The 16,671-nt window shown below is 45.6% G+C and overlaps 1 protein-coding gene across 15 annotated transcripts in view; it reads left to right on the forward strand.

Moving 5' to 3' along the window:
• The window catches only part of LOC123756175 (putative protein kinase C delta type homolog), a 245,601-nt gene extending 236,488 nt beyond the window's left edge, over window positions 1-9,113 (forward strand). For all 15 annotated transcript variants that reach the window (XM_069336615.1, XM_069336623.1, XM_069336622.1 and 12 more), the window contains 2 exons: window positions 4,159-4,299; window positions 6,623-9,113. In XM_069336615.1, coding sequence (XP_069192716.1) covers window positions 4,159-4,299; window positions 6,623-6,769 — 288 coding nt within the window. In that variant the 3' untranslated portion in view covers window positions 6,770-9,113. The remainder of the gene's footprint in view (window positions 1-4,158; window positions 4,300-6,622) is intronic.
• Window positions 9,114-16,671: the final 7,558 nt, after the last annotated feature.

Below are 16,671 nucleotides of genomic sequence, written 5' to 3' on the forward strand. Positions count from 1 at the left end.
ACAGATCTTGTTCCAAACCTCAGTATTGTAATCAAGCAGCAAGTGTGAAGGAGTGGAGGGCTGAGGGCAGCAAGTGTGAAGGGGGAGGGCTGAGGGCAGCCAGTGTGAAGGGGGGAGGGCTGAAGGCAGCAAGTGTGAAGGGTGGAGGGCTGAGGGCAGCAAGAGTGAAGGGTGGAGGGCTGAGGGCAGCAAGTGTGAAGGGGGAGGGCTGAGGGCAGCAAGTGTGAAGGGTGGAGGGCTGAGGGCAGCAAGAGTGAAGGGTGGAGGGCTGAGGGCAGCAAGTGTGAAGGGTGGAGGGCTGAGGGCAGCAAGTGTGAAGGGTGGAGGGCTGAGGGCAGCAAGTGTGAAGGGTGGAGGGCTGAGGGCAGCAAGAGTGAAGGGTGGAGGGCTGAGGGCAGCAAGAGTGAAGGGTGGAGGGATGAGGGCAGCAAGAGTGAAGGGTGGAGGGCTGAGGGCAGCAAGAGTGAAGGGTGGAGGGCTGAGGGCAGCAAGTGTGAAGGGTGGAGGGCTGAGGGCAGCAAGAGTGAAGGGTGGAGGGCTGAGGGCAGCAAGTGTGAAGGGTGGAGGGCTGAGGGCAGCAAGTGTGAAGGGTGGAGGGCTGAGGGCAGCAAGTGTGAAGGGTGGAGGGCTGAGGGCAGCAAGTGTGAAGGGTGGAGGGCTGAGGGCAGCAAGTGTGAAGGGTGGAGGGCTGAGGGCAGCAAGTGTGAAGGGTGGAGGGCTGAGGGCAGCAAGTGTGAAGGGTGGAGGGCTGAGGGCAGCAAGTGTGAAGGGTGGAGGGCTGAGGGCAGCAAGTGTGAAGGGTGGAGGGCTGAGGGCAGCAAGTGTGAAGGGTGGAGGGCTGAGGGCAGCAAGTGTGAAGGGTGGAGGGCTGAGGGCAGCAAGTGTGAAGGGTGGAGGGCTGAGGGCAGCAAGTGAAAATCTTCTGCTTGACTACTTTCTGCTCTGTTAAGCCAATTTATTCCACTAAAATTAAAGTCATCCTTGACACAAATCCTGTTTGACCAAGATGCTCTAGATTTTTCATCCCATAGATGCTTTGTTTCCATTCCAGCCTTATATAGGAGCCTTATATAGCCTTATATAGGCCAAGTTTGGTGGCCTATATATAACTCCTATATAAGATTTTTCGTTTAATTCTAGCCAAATAGTTTCCGTGCGAGGCTCAGTTTTGAATCCCTCTTTGAGACTATATTTCAAATTTTCCCTAACATACAAGGCTAATCTCCCTCCCTGTCTAATATATCTATCTGCGTGAAATAGTTTAAATCCGTTTATTTGATATTCAGCTAATAGTTCTCTGTTTACTATATTTATTCATGTTTCTGTAAGTGCAATAATATTTATTGCTTCCGTGCAGACAAGAGCATTTAAATGGTTTAATTTGTTTCTTAGACTCCTACTGTAATATACCCAAAGTGTATTGTTATTTTGAGGCCCTTTTTCTTCCTTATTCCTTTTACCATTTTTCCCCACCAAGACATATGCAGGCGACGAGTCACAATAACGTGGCAAAAGTAAGTTGACCAGACAACACACTAGAAGGTGAAGGGACGACGACGTTTCGGTCCGTCCTGGACCATTCTCAAGTCGACAATCGACTTGAGAATGGTCCAGGACGGACCGAAACATCGTCGTCCCTTCACCTTCTAGTGTGTGGTCTGGTCAACCAGACATACTTTTATCACCTCCTTCCTCAATATCAATTCCCATACCACTATCTACTAACAGTATAAACCCAAACAAATGCCTCCAACCACTGGTTCCAACGAGTTCGCAACAACAACATCCCCAGCCCTCGATAGATGCACCCCATCGTGAGCATACAGCCGGTGGCTGAGCGGACAGAACACTGGACGCGTGATCCTGTGGTCCCGGGTTCGATCCCGGGCGCCGGCGAGAAACAATGGCCAGAGTTTCTTTCATTCTAATGCCCTTGTTACCTAGCATTAAATAGGTAAACACTGTATAAACATCAGAGGTCCACGGTTGTTCAATGTCCTCCCAGCGAGCATCAGAAATATTGCCGGAACAACCGTGGACATCTTCAAGAGGAAACTAGATTGTTTCCTTCAAGGAGTGCCGGACCAACCGGGCTGTGGTGGGTATGTGGGCCTGCGGGCCGCTCCAAGCAACAGCCTGGTGGACCAAACTCTCACAAGTCAAGCCTGGCCTCGGGCCGGGCTTGGGGAGTAGAAGAACTCCCAGAACCCCATCAAGCAGGTATCAACTAGGTACTCAGGAGTTAGTCAGCTGTCACGAGCTGCTTTCTGGGGGTGGAGGCCTGGTCAAGGACCGGGCCGCGGGGACACTAAACCCCGAAATCATCTCAAGATACATGTCATTTCTTCCACAGATGTGTTCCCAGTTATCTATTAATGACATTGTATTTGATTTGCAATATTTGTCCAGTCGACAATTGACACCAAGTGCCCTCGACAACCATTAATTTACAACTGCCTTTCTTGGAAGAATGCCACATATGATCGGGGTTCCTCCTTTGCTCCTAACTAATTCTATAGCTGGCTTAAACCTCTGAATCTGTGCCTCACTCCTAAATCATCCAACATTATTCACCTGATACAAATAATGGGTTTGTTCCCATTTCCAGCCGTAATATCATTCATGTTGTTAACAATGTCACTATTCCCAGCTCCCAGATAGCAAACCCTTAACCTGTTCCCCCCCTTTATCTCTGGCGCAAAAAGTTCTGTCCAAATACCTCACCTGGGAATCACCCACAACTAAAATTCGCTTAGATGCTTCTTTTACCTCGTGAGTAGCTTGTGGGACCCGCGCTTCCTTCGTGGCCTTGTCTCCCTACGGGACGTCGTCTTCCAGCACGGCGAAGGAGTTGGAGGTCTTTAGGACAGCTATAAGTGGCCTTGTCAGTGTCTTCTTAAGTCCGCTGTCCTTTGCGAAACTCCAAGACAAAGACTTCCTAATGCTGCTCTCCTCCTTTGTTTCCTCTTGAAGGTAGACAGGTTGTTTCATCTGACTTAGCTCCTCCAGCAGCGAGTAGATCTGTCCTCGGAGCTCTACAACATCACCACCAGTTCCCTCACTACTCCTTCCTTTACCACCAGTTCCCTCACTACTCCTTCCTTTACCACCAGTTCCCTCACTACTCCTTCCTTTATTAGTATCGAGACATAACCGGAGCTCCAGGCAACACACCCGCTCCCTCTGGCTGCCTGCGCCCAATCTTTGTACACAATACCGTGAACTTCTACCTTTCTACCAGTCTTTCATGCGGCACCATATGAAAAAATTGGCTAAAGCCAAAGTACACAACTTCACAACCTTTCCACTATCAACTGCCTCGAATATGCTGCAATAAAATGAAAGCAAAATTGACACACATTATCGGCCCGTAGTAAAACCGTGTTGTGAATAATTGATTAATCTACATTTATTAGGATGTAAACCAATGTATTATGTGGTTATTAATTAAAAAAAATCCACAACAGACGTTAAGCTAATTGACAAAAGTGATCTATCTCCCTTCATACAAATCTGTACCACACTGGCCACCCTCCACGACTCTCGCACTCTGCGCGACTGTAATGATTTATTAAAAATTCTCGCTAATAGCTCATGTTAAATAAAAGCTATAATAGCTTAAAGCTCTTTTCCATTCTTTAAGCATCCTGCTAAGTGCTTCTTCTTACCTTCGGGATTTGTGCGACAAATTTATTTATTTAACTTTCTCTCTATCCATAAGTAGCCAACCTGTCCTCTCCGACAGGTTGACCATAGAATTATTCACCTGTACGTGTAATGTTAATATTTTTATATTAATTTTTGAATATTTTAATTAATATTGATTACATCTACAATAATATTCACGAACAAGGGAGAATTAATTGGTTATTGACATATTTAACTTCGCCTCTAATAAATTGTTGATTTGTGGAACCAATTACCGTGTAACATAATATTAGTAGGATCCCTTGATCGTTTCAAGCGTAGGTTAGACATATATATGAATATGTGTTTATTTTCGTGATTTACACATATATATATATGAATGAGAGTGGGAGGATATAAATAAGAGCTGCCTCGTATGGGCCAATAGGTCTTCTGAAGTTTCTTTCACTGTTATGTTCTTATGTTCTTAAAAACAGAGGCAAAATACTTATTTAAGTAACTCCTCGACAGTTGCTGGACAAGGACAGTAGCAAGCGCCTGGGGATCCCCTTCAGCCCGTACGGGGAGATCATGGACCAGCCCTTCTTCAAGTACATTGACTGGAACAAGATAGAGAGGAAGGAGGTGGAGACGCCCTATAAGCCCAGACTGGTGAGTTCAGCCCTTCAATCCCTTCATTCTTGCTGCTCTCAGCCCTCCACCCCTTCACACTGGCTGCCCTCAGCCCTCCACCCTTCACACTGGCTGCCCTCAGCCCTCCACCCTTCATTCTTGCTGCCCTCAGCCCTCCACCCCTTCACACTGGCTGCCCTCAGCCCTCCACCCTTCACACTGGCTGCCCTCAGCCCTCCACCCTTCATTCTTGCTGCCCTCAGCACTCCACCCTTCACACTGGCTGCCCTCAGCCCTCCACCCTTCACACTTGCTGCCCTCAGCCCTCCACCCTTCACACTTGCTGCCCTCAGCCCTCCACCCTTCACACTTGCTGCCCTCAGCCCTCCACCCTTCACACTTGCTGCCCTCAGCCCTCCACCCTTCACACTTGCTGCCCTCAGCCCTCCACCCTTCACACTTGCTGCCCTCAGCCCTCCACCCTTCACACTTGCTGCCCTCAGCCCTCCCCCTTCACACTTGCTGCCCTCAGCCCTCCACCCTTCACACTGGCTGCCCTCAGCCCTCCACCCTTCATTCTTGCTGCCCTCAGCCCTCCACCCTTCACACTGGCTGCCCTCAGCCCTCCACCCTTCACACTTGCTGCCCTCAGCCCTCCACCCTTCACACTTGCTGCCCTCAGCCCTCCAACCTTCACTCTTGCTGCCCTCAGCCCTCCACCCTTCACACTTGCTGCCCTCAGCCCTCCACCCTTCACACTTGCTGCCCACAAGTTCACTTCATAATATAACTTACTGTAAAATATTTTATACATATATATATATATATATATATATATATATATATATATATATATATATATATATATATATATCCAGGAGCTTTAATAATAATAATAATAATAATAATTATAATTATTATTGATGTAATTAATATTTTTATTAATCAAGGTGAAGGAAAAACCCAAATTTATACCAAATTTTTATTAAATTATGAAATCAAATTTTCGGATGAAACTCACAGCCTTCATGAAGGCGATGTAAACAATGTTCAGACCATTGTTTACACCAGGGGGGGGGGGCTTGGCAGCTGAGTGGATAGCGCTCGGGATTCGTAGTCCTGAGGTTCCGGGTTCGATCCCCGGTGGAGGCGGAAACAAATGAGCAGAGTTTCTGTGTCACCCTAATGTATCTGTTCACCTAGCAGTAAATAGGTACCTAGGAGTTAGACAGCTGCTACGGGTTGCTTCCTGGGGGATGTGTAACAAAAAGGAGGCCTGGTAGAGGACCGGGCCGCAGGGACGCTAAGCCCCAAAATCATCCCAAGATAACCTCAAGATAACTTCAAGATAACCATGATAAAAGGATGTAGGATTCATCCGATAAAATGAGATTACAATTATACAATTACATATGTTTTGGGTCTTTTCTTCACCTTCATTCAAATACTAAGACATTGTAGCAAATTTCTAAATTATTATTGAGAAAATTAGAAGGAGCCATTAAGAGGATTCGAACCTGCACACAGGGTAGTACCAAGTACTTATATTTTTAGCTTCAAGACTTCTTGAAAATTCAGCTGAATCCCAAGTTAAATTGTTGTTAGCACGTCGTGGTACAGTGGTGTGAGGCGCGTGCTTGCGAGTACCTATTGTGCTGGTTCGAATCCTGTTGCTGGTTCAAGTGTTGTATTGCTGTTGTATCATTGTGATACAGTGTTGTATCGCTGTTGTATCACTGTGATACAGTGTTGTATCGCTGTTGCATCACTGTGATACAGTGTTGTATCGCTGTTGAATCATTGTGATACAGTGTTGCATCACTGTGATACAGTGCTGTATCGATGTTGTGTGTCCTGTTGGCCACAGCGCCACACCCACACTATACCGTTGTCCTCAGCGCCACACCCACACTATACCGTTGTCCTCAGCGCCACACCCTCACTATACCGTTGCCCCCAACGCCACACCCACACTATACCGTTGTCCTCAGCGCCACACCTACACTATACCGTTGTCCTCAGCGCCACACCCACACTATACCGTTGCCCCCAACGCCACACCCACACTATACCGTTGCCCCCAACGCCACACCCTCACTATACCGTTGCCCCCAACGCCACACCCACACTATACCGTTGCCCCCAACGCCACACCCTCACTATACCGTTGCCCCCAACGCCACACCCACACTATACTGTTGCCCCCAACGCCACACCCACACTATACCGTTGCCCCCAACGCCACACCCTCACTATACCGTTGCCCCAACGCCACACCCACACTATACCGTTGCCCCCAACGCCACACCCACACTATACCGTTGCCCCCAACGCCACACCCTCACTATACCGTTGTCCTCAGCGCCACATCCTGGACGTGCAGTACTTCGACCCACTCTTCACCAAGCGGCAGGCAGCCATCACGCCCCTGGACGAGAGTATCCTGGCCACCATGGACCAGGCCGCCTTCAGAGACTTCTCCTACACCAACCCCAACATCACCGACTGATGCCGCTCATCTCCGATGGTATCTCTCTCTCTCCTCAGCATCCTCAGGAGATGCTGCGTTCCCTGGCCACGGTGACTCCATTTGTATATATAAATATATATATTTATATTTTTTCTAGACACGTAGATAGAGGGAGTTTTTGATTCTCTCTTCTATTACTTCCAGATATTGAGTAATTTTATTGATATACTTGTATTGACTGAACATATATATATATATATATATATATATATATATATATATATATATATATATATATATATATATATATATATATATATATATATTGAATTGTCAATTGAGCCACAACAATTGAGCATGCGAGTGGAGGGTTGATTTGTTTTCTAGTTAGCTCTTACGTTCGCTTCAAGAGACCTGTGCATCTGAGAGCACCTAGAGTGCTCAGTCAAGCCCCTACTGGCTGTTGACTGCCTGAGGCAACCTGAGCGAGGCCTGAGCATATGTCTCTCTCGTTCAACAAAAATAATTTAAATGCCACAAAATTGATCTAATTGTCGACATCTAACGACTGAACACACAAACAGGCACAGGACCTAATTCACATATTTACCGCAAATTGTAGCTATCGCTGCAAGTGAGTGCGCAATATCAAAATCCCATATCTTCTTTGGAAAGAAGGATTCACTATCGGATCCCATCCAGAAATCAACCCTCTCGGAGCCTGAGCAACGGGTAATACAGTTGACAAAAGCATCTTGACAAAATACAATTGACAAAAATTGACATACATCTACTTTAATGACCGAAGCTGTAGATCTCAGTGCCCCGTCTCGGACATAAGACCGACGATCACACTCCCTTATTTAGCCCCTTTCAGTCCCGAGAAATTGGGGGATTTAAGAATTCCGGGCGGGATTGTGAACTGACGCCGCAGGAAAGGTGCGAATCCGGGATTGGAAAGTTAGATGAAGTCTTTGGATAAGTGGATGAGGGAGTCCACGAAGGCTCCACCTGCCTCTTTATTATGAGGAATGCTGCAAACTATCTTTCTTATCACCTCTTGTTTGTTGCAAGTCAATATTGATCTTAGTAGAGCGTTGTATTGATGTGAATAATGAGTAGTTTAAAAGGAAGTGAAACAGAAAGCAAATATTTTTTATATATATACTAATGCAGATTTTAGGTTTGACTTCAGAGAGAATATATATACACACGTTCAGGAAGATCTATACACGTTCTGGACAGGTCGTAACAAGTCCTGAACGAGTCTTCGACGATCAACACAGGGTCGTTTATATCTTTGGAGAGATCTTGCACCTTCAAGATGGCCCTTTCAGTGTTGTACAGTCTTGTAGACAAAATTTCAGTTGACTTTTCACTTACAAGTCACAAGTAGTTGGCTGAAAATTTCGGCCTCCGATTGAACTGGCATAAATCATACTCCAAGTATGATACTCTTGGATATCAGAGATTACCTTCCTGTATGATTCATGGTATTTAAACGGATGTAGTAGAGTTGCCTGTCCTCCTCCTCCTCCATAAGTCCTGGGGATATACAGCCTTCGGAGACGCTAAAGGGATCTCACAAGAAACAGATAAACGCCAGTGTTGAACCGATAAGGTTATCATAGATTACTTACAGGTGACAGGTAATCTCCAGACACACATCAAAATGTTCCGGGCGGGGACTCGCAAGGGAATGAATTAGATTCATTCTGGGGGGGGGGGGGGCGCGCACCTCATTCTGGGGGGGCGCGCACCTCATGGGTATTCCTCACACCGGAAAACACTCATAGCTAGAGGAGACCGAATGTACATACACTTTGCCTCATAATCCGACGTCTGGGTGGCTGGCGGTCTGGTACACCTCAGTACACCCTCACACTCGCCCCCCTCCTCACAACCCGCACGGCTCCTCACCATCAATCAAAATAACAACAAATCAATGAGATATTTTAGTGTCCCCCCCTCGTCGCCCATCTTGCTCCACCAGAACTGATAATATAGAAAACGATGAATCACAAAACTACATCTTTTCCCCCTTACAAGTTATGACTCAGATCTTAACTACGACAGGCCTATATATATTTTTGTCTTTAACCCGACCAAGACAGCAGCGGGCTGCCGTGATCACGAATTTGTCTTGGTTCTTGAGCCATACATATATATATTTTTTTCGTCCCAGAGTTTTTAGATTGTATGAAGACAATCTTTTTTTTTAGGGAGGTGATATTGTGCATTCTCCTTCTTCTTCTAGTGATTTGTGTGTCCTCGAGAGAGACCTGCTTGACTTCTGTGTCGTTAAGCGCTCGAGTGCCACTTGACTTCATCATGTATACATGTTGTTTATGTATTATACAATATAAATACATTTTCATGAAAATGTCTGTGTTTCACTCACTAACCTTAAACAGAAGGAACATTCCTGGATATCTACCTCAAACAGAGGGAATATTCCTGGTTATCTACCTCAAACAGAGGGAATATTCCTGGTTATCTACCTCAAACAGAGGGAATATTCCCAGATGTCTACCTCAGACAGAGGGAATATTCCTGGTTATCTACCTCAAACAGAGGGAACATTCCTGGTTATCTACCTCAGACGGAATATTCCTGGTTATCTACCTCAGAGGAAATATTCCCGGATATTTTCCTCAAACAGAGGGAATATTCCTGGATATCTACCTCAAACAAAATTAATATCCCCCGTTATCTTCCACAAACGGAGGATATATTCCCGAATATCTACCTCAAACGGATGTTATATTCCTGGATATCTACCTCAGCGGGGAATATTCCCATATATCTACCTCACACGGAGGTGATATTTCCCGGATATCTACCTCAAATAATATCAGGTAAGGCGAAAGTGTTTGTAAACACAACAGGAATTGTAGAAGAGTTTTGTATTCTACTGTAAATAATACAGCATACAAGTGTATATAATACAGCATACAACAGTGTGAATAATATAGCCCATACAAGTGTGTATATTTCATCATATTCAGTAGATATAATACAGGGTATTCAGTGTATAGTACAGGGTATAATACAGTGAATAATACATGGTATAATACAGTGTATACAGTGTGTATAATACAGGGTATATAGTGCCACCTCTGTTGTTTGGCACCAGTGTCACCTCTGTTATGGCATCAGTGTCATCTCTGTTGTAGCACCAATGTCATCTCTAGTGTGGCACCAGTGGCACCTCTGTTGTAGCACCAGTGCCACCTCTGTTGTAGCACCAGTGTCACCTCTGTTGTAGCACCAGTGTCACCTCTGTTGTAGCACCAGTGTCACCTCTGTTGTAGCACCAGTGTCACCTTTGTTGTAGCACCAGTGGCACCTCTGTTGTAGCACAAGTGTCACCTCTGTTGTAGCACCAGTGTCACCACTGTTGTAGCACCAGTGCCACCTCTGTTGTAGCACCAGTGTCACCTCTGTTGTAGCACCAGTGCCACCTCTGTTGTAGCACCAGTGCCACCTCTGTTGTAGCACCAGTGCCACCTCTGTTGTAGCACCAGTGCCACCTCTGTTGTAGCACCAGTGCCACCTCTGTTGTAGCACCAGTGCCACCTCTGTTGTAGCACCAGTGTCACCACTGTTGTAGCACCAGTGCCACCTCTGTTGTAGCACCAGTGTCACCACTGTTGTAGCACCAGTGTCACCTCTGTTGTAGCACCAGTGTCACCTCTGTTGTAGCACCAGTGTCACCTCTGTTGTAGCACCAGTGTCACCACTGTTGTAGCACCAGTGCCACCTCTGTTGTAGCACCAGTGTCACCTCTGTTGTAGCACCAGTGCCACCTCTGTTGTAGCACCAGTGCCACCTCTGTTGTAGCACCAGTGTCACCTCTGTTGTAGCACCAGTACCACCTCTGTTGTAGCACCAGTGTCACCACTGTTGTAGCACCAGTGTCACCACTGTTGTAGCACCAGTGCCACCTCTGTTGTAGCACCAGTGTCACCACTGTTGTAGCACCAGTGTCACCACTGTTGTAGCACCAGTGCCACCTCTGTTGTAGCACCAGTGTCACCTCTGTTGTAGCACCAGTGCCACCTCTGTTGTAGCACCAGTGCCACCTCTGTTGTAGCACCAGTGCCACCTCTGTTGTAGCACCAGTACCACCTCTGTTGTAGCACCAGTGCCACCTCTGTTGTAGCACCAGTGTCACCTCTATTGTAGCACCAGTGCCACCTCTGTTGTAGCACCAGTGCCACCTCTGTTGTAGCACCAGTGTCACCTCTGTTGTAGCACCAGTACCACCTCTGTTGTAGCACCAGTGCCACCTCTGTTGTAGCACCAGTGCCACCTCTGTTGTAGCACCAGTGCCACCTCTGTTGTAGCACCAGTGTCACCACTGTTGTAGCACCAGTGTCACCTCTGTTGTAGCACCAGTGCCACCTCTGTTGTAGCACCAGTGCCACCTCTGTTGTAGCACCAGTGTCACCTCTGTTGTAGCACCAGTACCACCTCTGTTGTAGCACCAGTGCCACCTCTGTTGTAGCACCAGTGTCACCTCTGTTGTAGCACCAGTGTCACCACTGTTGTGTTACCAGTGAGATTACAGATACTAATGTACAAGAATATAAATCTAATTCTGTGGACTGTAAACTCCGATACATAAGCTACATCAAACACATTACTATATCTATGTATGTATATGTATATGTATATGTATGTCTATGTATGTTAAACACATACACAGAGTGTATGTGTCTGACATGCCACTTGCAGAAGGAAGGAATACAGCACCATTCACAATACCATCCTGAATCATCGAGACCTCATAAAAATCATCCCAATCATCACAATCATCAAGAGACTGAAGGAGGAGGTCCACACCTAAAGTCATCGAGTGTTGCTCTTAGATTAAAACTTGAGAACTTAACATTCAGTTATTTGATGGACCTCGTTTGACCCATCAATCACCTCCCAATGGTTTGGTTACGTGCAAAGATCATTAAATTATCATCAACACTTTAACGATGAGAGCTGGACTGAGAGCTCTACCTTGCTTATTTCCTTATTTCATAGCCTTATTTCCGATAGGCATCGTATTTTGAAAACTGCAGGTGGGGATTTGGGTAAAATCTGACCAATATGTTTTCACTAATTTGCATATTTTCGGTATATTTTTGACTCTTGAAGTACGCAGAGTTATGATGGACTATACACACTATATTATGTATATGTGACTATTGTATATATTGTATATATTGTGTATTGTGACTATACACACATATACACACACACATACACCAAAACATACACCCATACAATAAGACACAAACAAATACATCTGTATATCCTTCTCGGAACAATAATTCAGGATAAGGATAGTGCCACTTCCTACCTCCAGCTGTAATTTAAACTTGCTAGAAGTGTTGGCATTTACGAGTCGAACTTTGCCAGCTGGAGATAGGGATAGAGACCATAAACTTGTCCTCACTGTGTTCAGGGTCCTTGTTCGAGGCATCGTTGCTATGTACAGTTCTCAGTTCTGCCGTATTTTGGCTCGAGTTGCTAAATTGCTCAGAATAACTTACACTTACCAAGCATCTGGCTTCCAAACTTGACCACGGTAGAGCGACGGTCTCGCTTCATGCAGGTCGGTGTTCAATCCCCGATCGTCCATATGTTGGTTGGGCACCATTATTTTTCTCTCCGTTCTATCCCAAATCCTTATCTCTTCCAGATGTAATGGCTTGGCGCTTGCTCAAGATATTATTTGCCTTCCATCCCAGGACAAGCACATAATATTTTACAGACTAGAAAGGGTATCCTGCAAGGCCTTGGAGAGACTGTCTCCTACCACGACCCCTATTCCTGACTCTCTTCTCTCTCCCCTCTCTCTCCCAGTTCCCCGCATCGTTCCTCTCCCATCCCATTCTACCATCTCCCCCTTTCACCACTGTTTCTCTACCTCCCCCTCTCTTACCCCTACTCTCGCGCTTTTTCCCTCTATCTTTTCTGTCTGACTTTCTGCCTCGAATAGAAGATATTTCCACTTAATACCAAAATAAATCAAGACTTTAACGTGAAAAACTCTAGGGTCTCGACCTGCCACATTTCACTAATTTTTTGTGTAGGAATTTATTATTTTTTTTGAGATATATACAAGAGTTGTAACATTCTTGTACAGCCAGTAGTACGAGTAGCGTTTCGAACTAGATCCTTATTAATAGGATCGATCAATTGGATCGAACCCCCGAAAAGTTTTGGCCGATCCATTGTTTTGGATCGACCAAAACAATGTTTACAGCCGCTCTCACCTTAAGATTACCGTCTTTTTCTTGACAACATCACTGTTCTGCTCGAAACGTGTCTTTCAAGTGCTGCTCACGTGCGGTCACGTGATTGTACTTCACGTGACCCGAGTCCTTCGGCAGATAACGAATGGTAGTTTGGAAAACGTTGTTCTCAATTGAATTTTTTATTTTTTTTTTAAGTTTTAAGTTTTGCCCCGAGGGGCGAGTTTATTGGGCAGTGTCCTTCATCCTGTGAGTGGACACACCGCCATAGTGACAGTATTGGGCAGCGTCATTCATCCTGTGAGTGGACACACCGCCATAGTGACAGTATTGGGCAGCGCCACTCATCCTGTGAGTGGACACACCGCCATAGTGACAGTATTGGGCAGCGCCACTCATCCTGTGAGTGGACACTCCGCCATAGTGACAGTATTGGGCAGCGTCACTCATCCTGTGAGTGGACACACCGCCATAGTGACAGTATTGGGCAGCGCCGCACATCCTGTGAGTGGACACACCGCCATAGTGACAGTATTGGGCAGTGTCCTTCATCCTGTGAGTGGACACACCGCCAGAGTGACAGTATTGGGCAGCACCACTCATCCTGTGAGTGGACACACCGCCATAGTGACAGTATTGGGCAGCACTACTCATCCTGTGAGTGGACACACCGCCATAGTGACAGTATTGGGCAGCACCACTCATCCTGTGAGTGGACACACCGCCATAGTGACAGTATTGGGCAGCACCACTCATCCTGTGAGTGGACACACCGCCATAGTGACAGTATTCGGCAGCGCCACTCATCCTGTGAGTGGACACACCGCCATAGTGACAGTATTGGGCAGCACCACTCATCCTGTGAGTGGACACACCGCCATAGTGACAGTATTGGGCAGCGCCACTCATCCTGTGAGTGGACACACCGCCATAGTGACAGTATTGGGCAGCACCACTCATCCTGTGAGTGGACACACCGCCATAGTGACAGTATTGGGCAGCGTCACTCATCCTGTGAGTGGACACACCGCCATAGTGACAGTATTGGACAGCGCCACTCATCCTGTGAGTGGACACACCGCCATAGTGACAGTATTGGGCAGCGTCACTCATCCTGTGAGTGGACACACCGCCATAGTGACAGTATTCGGCAGCGCCACTCATCCTGTGAGTGGACACACCGCCATAGTGACAGTATTGGACAGCGCCACTCATCCTGTGAGTGGACACACCGCCATAGTGACAGTATTGGGCAGCGCCACTCATCCTGTGAGTGGACACACCGCCATAGTGACAGTATTGGGCAGCGCCACTCATCCTGTGAGTGGACACACCGCCATAGTGACAGTATTGGGCAGCGCCACTCATCCTGTGAGTGGACACACCGCCATAGTGACAGTATTGGCCAGCGCCACTCATCCTGTGAGTGGACACACCGCCATAGCGACAGTATTGGGCAGCGTCACTCATCCTGTGAGTGGACACACCGCCATAGTGACAGTATCGCTCAGGAGTCAAATTTCCGACATTTCAGACATTTTGAAAACTGCAGGGGGGTTTGGGCAAAATATGACCCATCGCCGTTTTCAGTAATTGGCATATTTTCGGTATAAAAAGTCGTAATTTGAAACTGAAAATAGGTGCAGAGAGTCAGAATTCGGATAAAAAATCACGCTCAGGAGTCAAATTTCCGACATTTCAGACATTTTGAAAACTGCAGGGGGGTTTGGGCAAAATATGACCCATCGCCGTTTTCAGTAATTGGCATATTTTCGGAATGAAACGTCGTAATTTGAAACTGAAAATAGGTGCAGAAAGTCAGAATTCGGCTTGACAATCACGCTCAGGAGTCAAATTTCCGACATTTCAGACATTTTGAAAACTGCAAAGGGGTTTGGGCAAAATAGACCCATCGCCGTTTTCAGTAATTGGCATATTTTCGGCATGAAACGTCGTAATTTGAAACTGAAAATAGGTGCAGAGAGTCAGAATTAGGCTCAAAAATCACGCTCAGGAGTAAAATTTCTGATATTTCAGACATTTTAAAAACTGCAGGGGGGTTTGGGCAAAATATGACCCATCGCCGTTTTCAGTAATTGGCATATTTTCGGAATGAAACGTCGTAATTTGAAACTGAAAATAGGTGTAGAGAGTCAGAATTCGGCTTAAAAATCACGCTCAGGAGTCAAATTTCCGACATTTAAGACATTTTGAAAACTGCAAGGGGGTTTGGGCAAAATATGACCCATCGCCGTTTTCAGTAATTGGCATATTTTCGGTATAAAAAGTCGTAATTTGAAACTGAAAAAAGGTGCAGAGAGACAGAATTCGGATAAAAAATCACGCTCAGGAGTTAAATTTCCGACATTTCAGACATTTTGAAAACTGCAGGGGGGTTTGGGCAAAATATGACCCATCGCCGTTTTCAGTAATTGGCATATTTTCGGTATAAAAAGTCGTAATTTGAAACTGAAAAAAGATAAAAAATCACGCTCAGGAGTCAAATTTCCGACAATTCAGAAATTTTGAAAACTGCAGGGGTTTTGGGCAAAATATGACCCATCGCCGTTTACAGTAATTGGCATATTTTCGGTATGAAAAGTCGTAATTTGTAACTGAAAATAGGTGCAGAGAGTCAGAATTCGGCTCAAAAATCACGCTCAGGAGTCAAATTTCCGATATTTCAGACATTTTAAAAACTACAGGGGGGTTTGGGCAAAATATGACCCATCGCCGTTTTCAGTAATTGGCATATTTTCGGAATGAAACGTCGTAATTTGAAACTGAAAATAGGTGCAGAGAGTCAGAATTCGGATAAAAAATCATGCTCAGGAGTCAAATTTCCGACATTTCAGACATTTTGAAAACTGCAGGGGGGTTTGGGCAAAATATGACTTATCGCCGTTTTCAGTAATTGGCATATTTTCGGTATAAAAAGTCGTAATTTGAAACTGAAAAAAAGGTGCAGAGAGTCAGAATTCGGCTCAAAAATCACGCTCAGGAGTTAAATTTCCGACATTTCAGACATTTTGAAAACTGCAGGGGGGTTTGGGCAAAATATGACCCATCGCCGTTTACAGTAATTGGCATATTTTTGGTATGAAACGTCGTAATTTGAAACTGAAAATAGGTGCAGAGAGTCAGAATTCGGCTCAAAAATCACGCTCAGGAGTCAAATTTTCGACATTTCAGACTTTTTAAAAACTGCAGGGGGGTTTGGGCAAAATATGACACATCGCTGTTTTCAGTAATTGGCATATTTTCGGTATAAAAAGTCGTAATTTGAAACTGAAAATAGGTGAAGAGTCTGAATTCGGCTCAAAAATCACGCTCAGGAGTCAAATTTCCGACATTTCAGACATTTTGAAAACTGCAGGGGGGTTTGGGCAAAATATGACCCATCGCCGTTTTCAGTAATTGGCATATTTTCGGTATGAAACGTCGTAATTTGAAACTGAAAATAGGTGCAGAGAGACAGAATTCGGATAAAAAATCACGCTCAGGAGTCAAATTTCCGACAATTCAGACAATTTGAAAACTGCAGGGGTGTTTGGGCAAAATATGACCCATCGCCGTTTTCAGTAATTGGCATATTTTCGGTATAAAAAGTCGTAATTTGAAACTGAAAATAGGTGCAGAGAGTCAGAATTCGGCTCAAAAATCACGCTCAGGAGTCAAATTTCT

Source organism: Procambarus clarkii, chromosome 36 (genome assembly GCF_040958095.1).
Source record: "Procambarus clarkii isolate CNS0578487 chromosome 36, FALCON_Pclarkii_2.0, whole genome shotgun sequence".
NCBI classification, from domain to species: domain Eukaryota; kingdom Metazoa; phylum Arthropoda; class Malacostraca; order Decapoda; family Cambaridae; genus Procambarus; species Procambarus clarkii.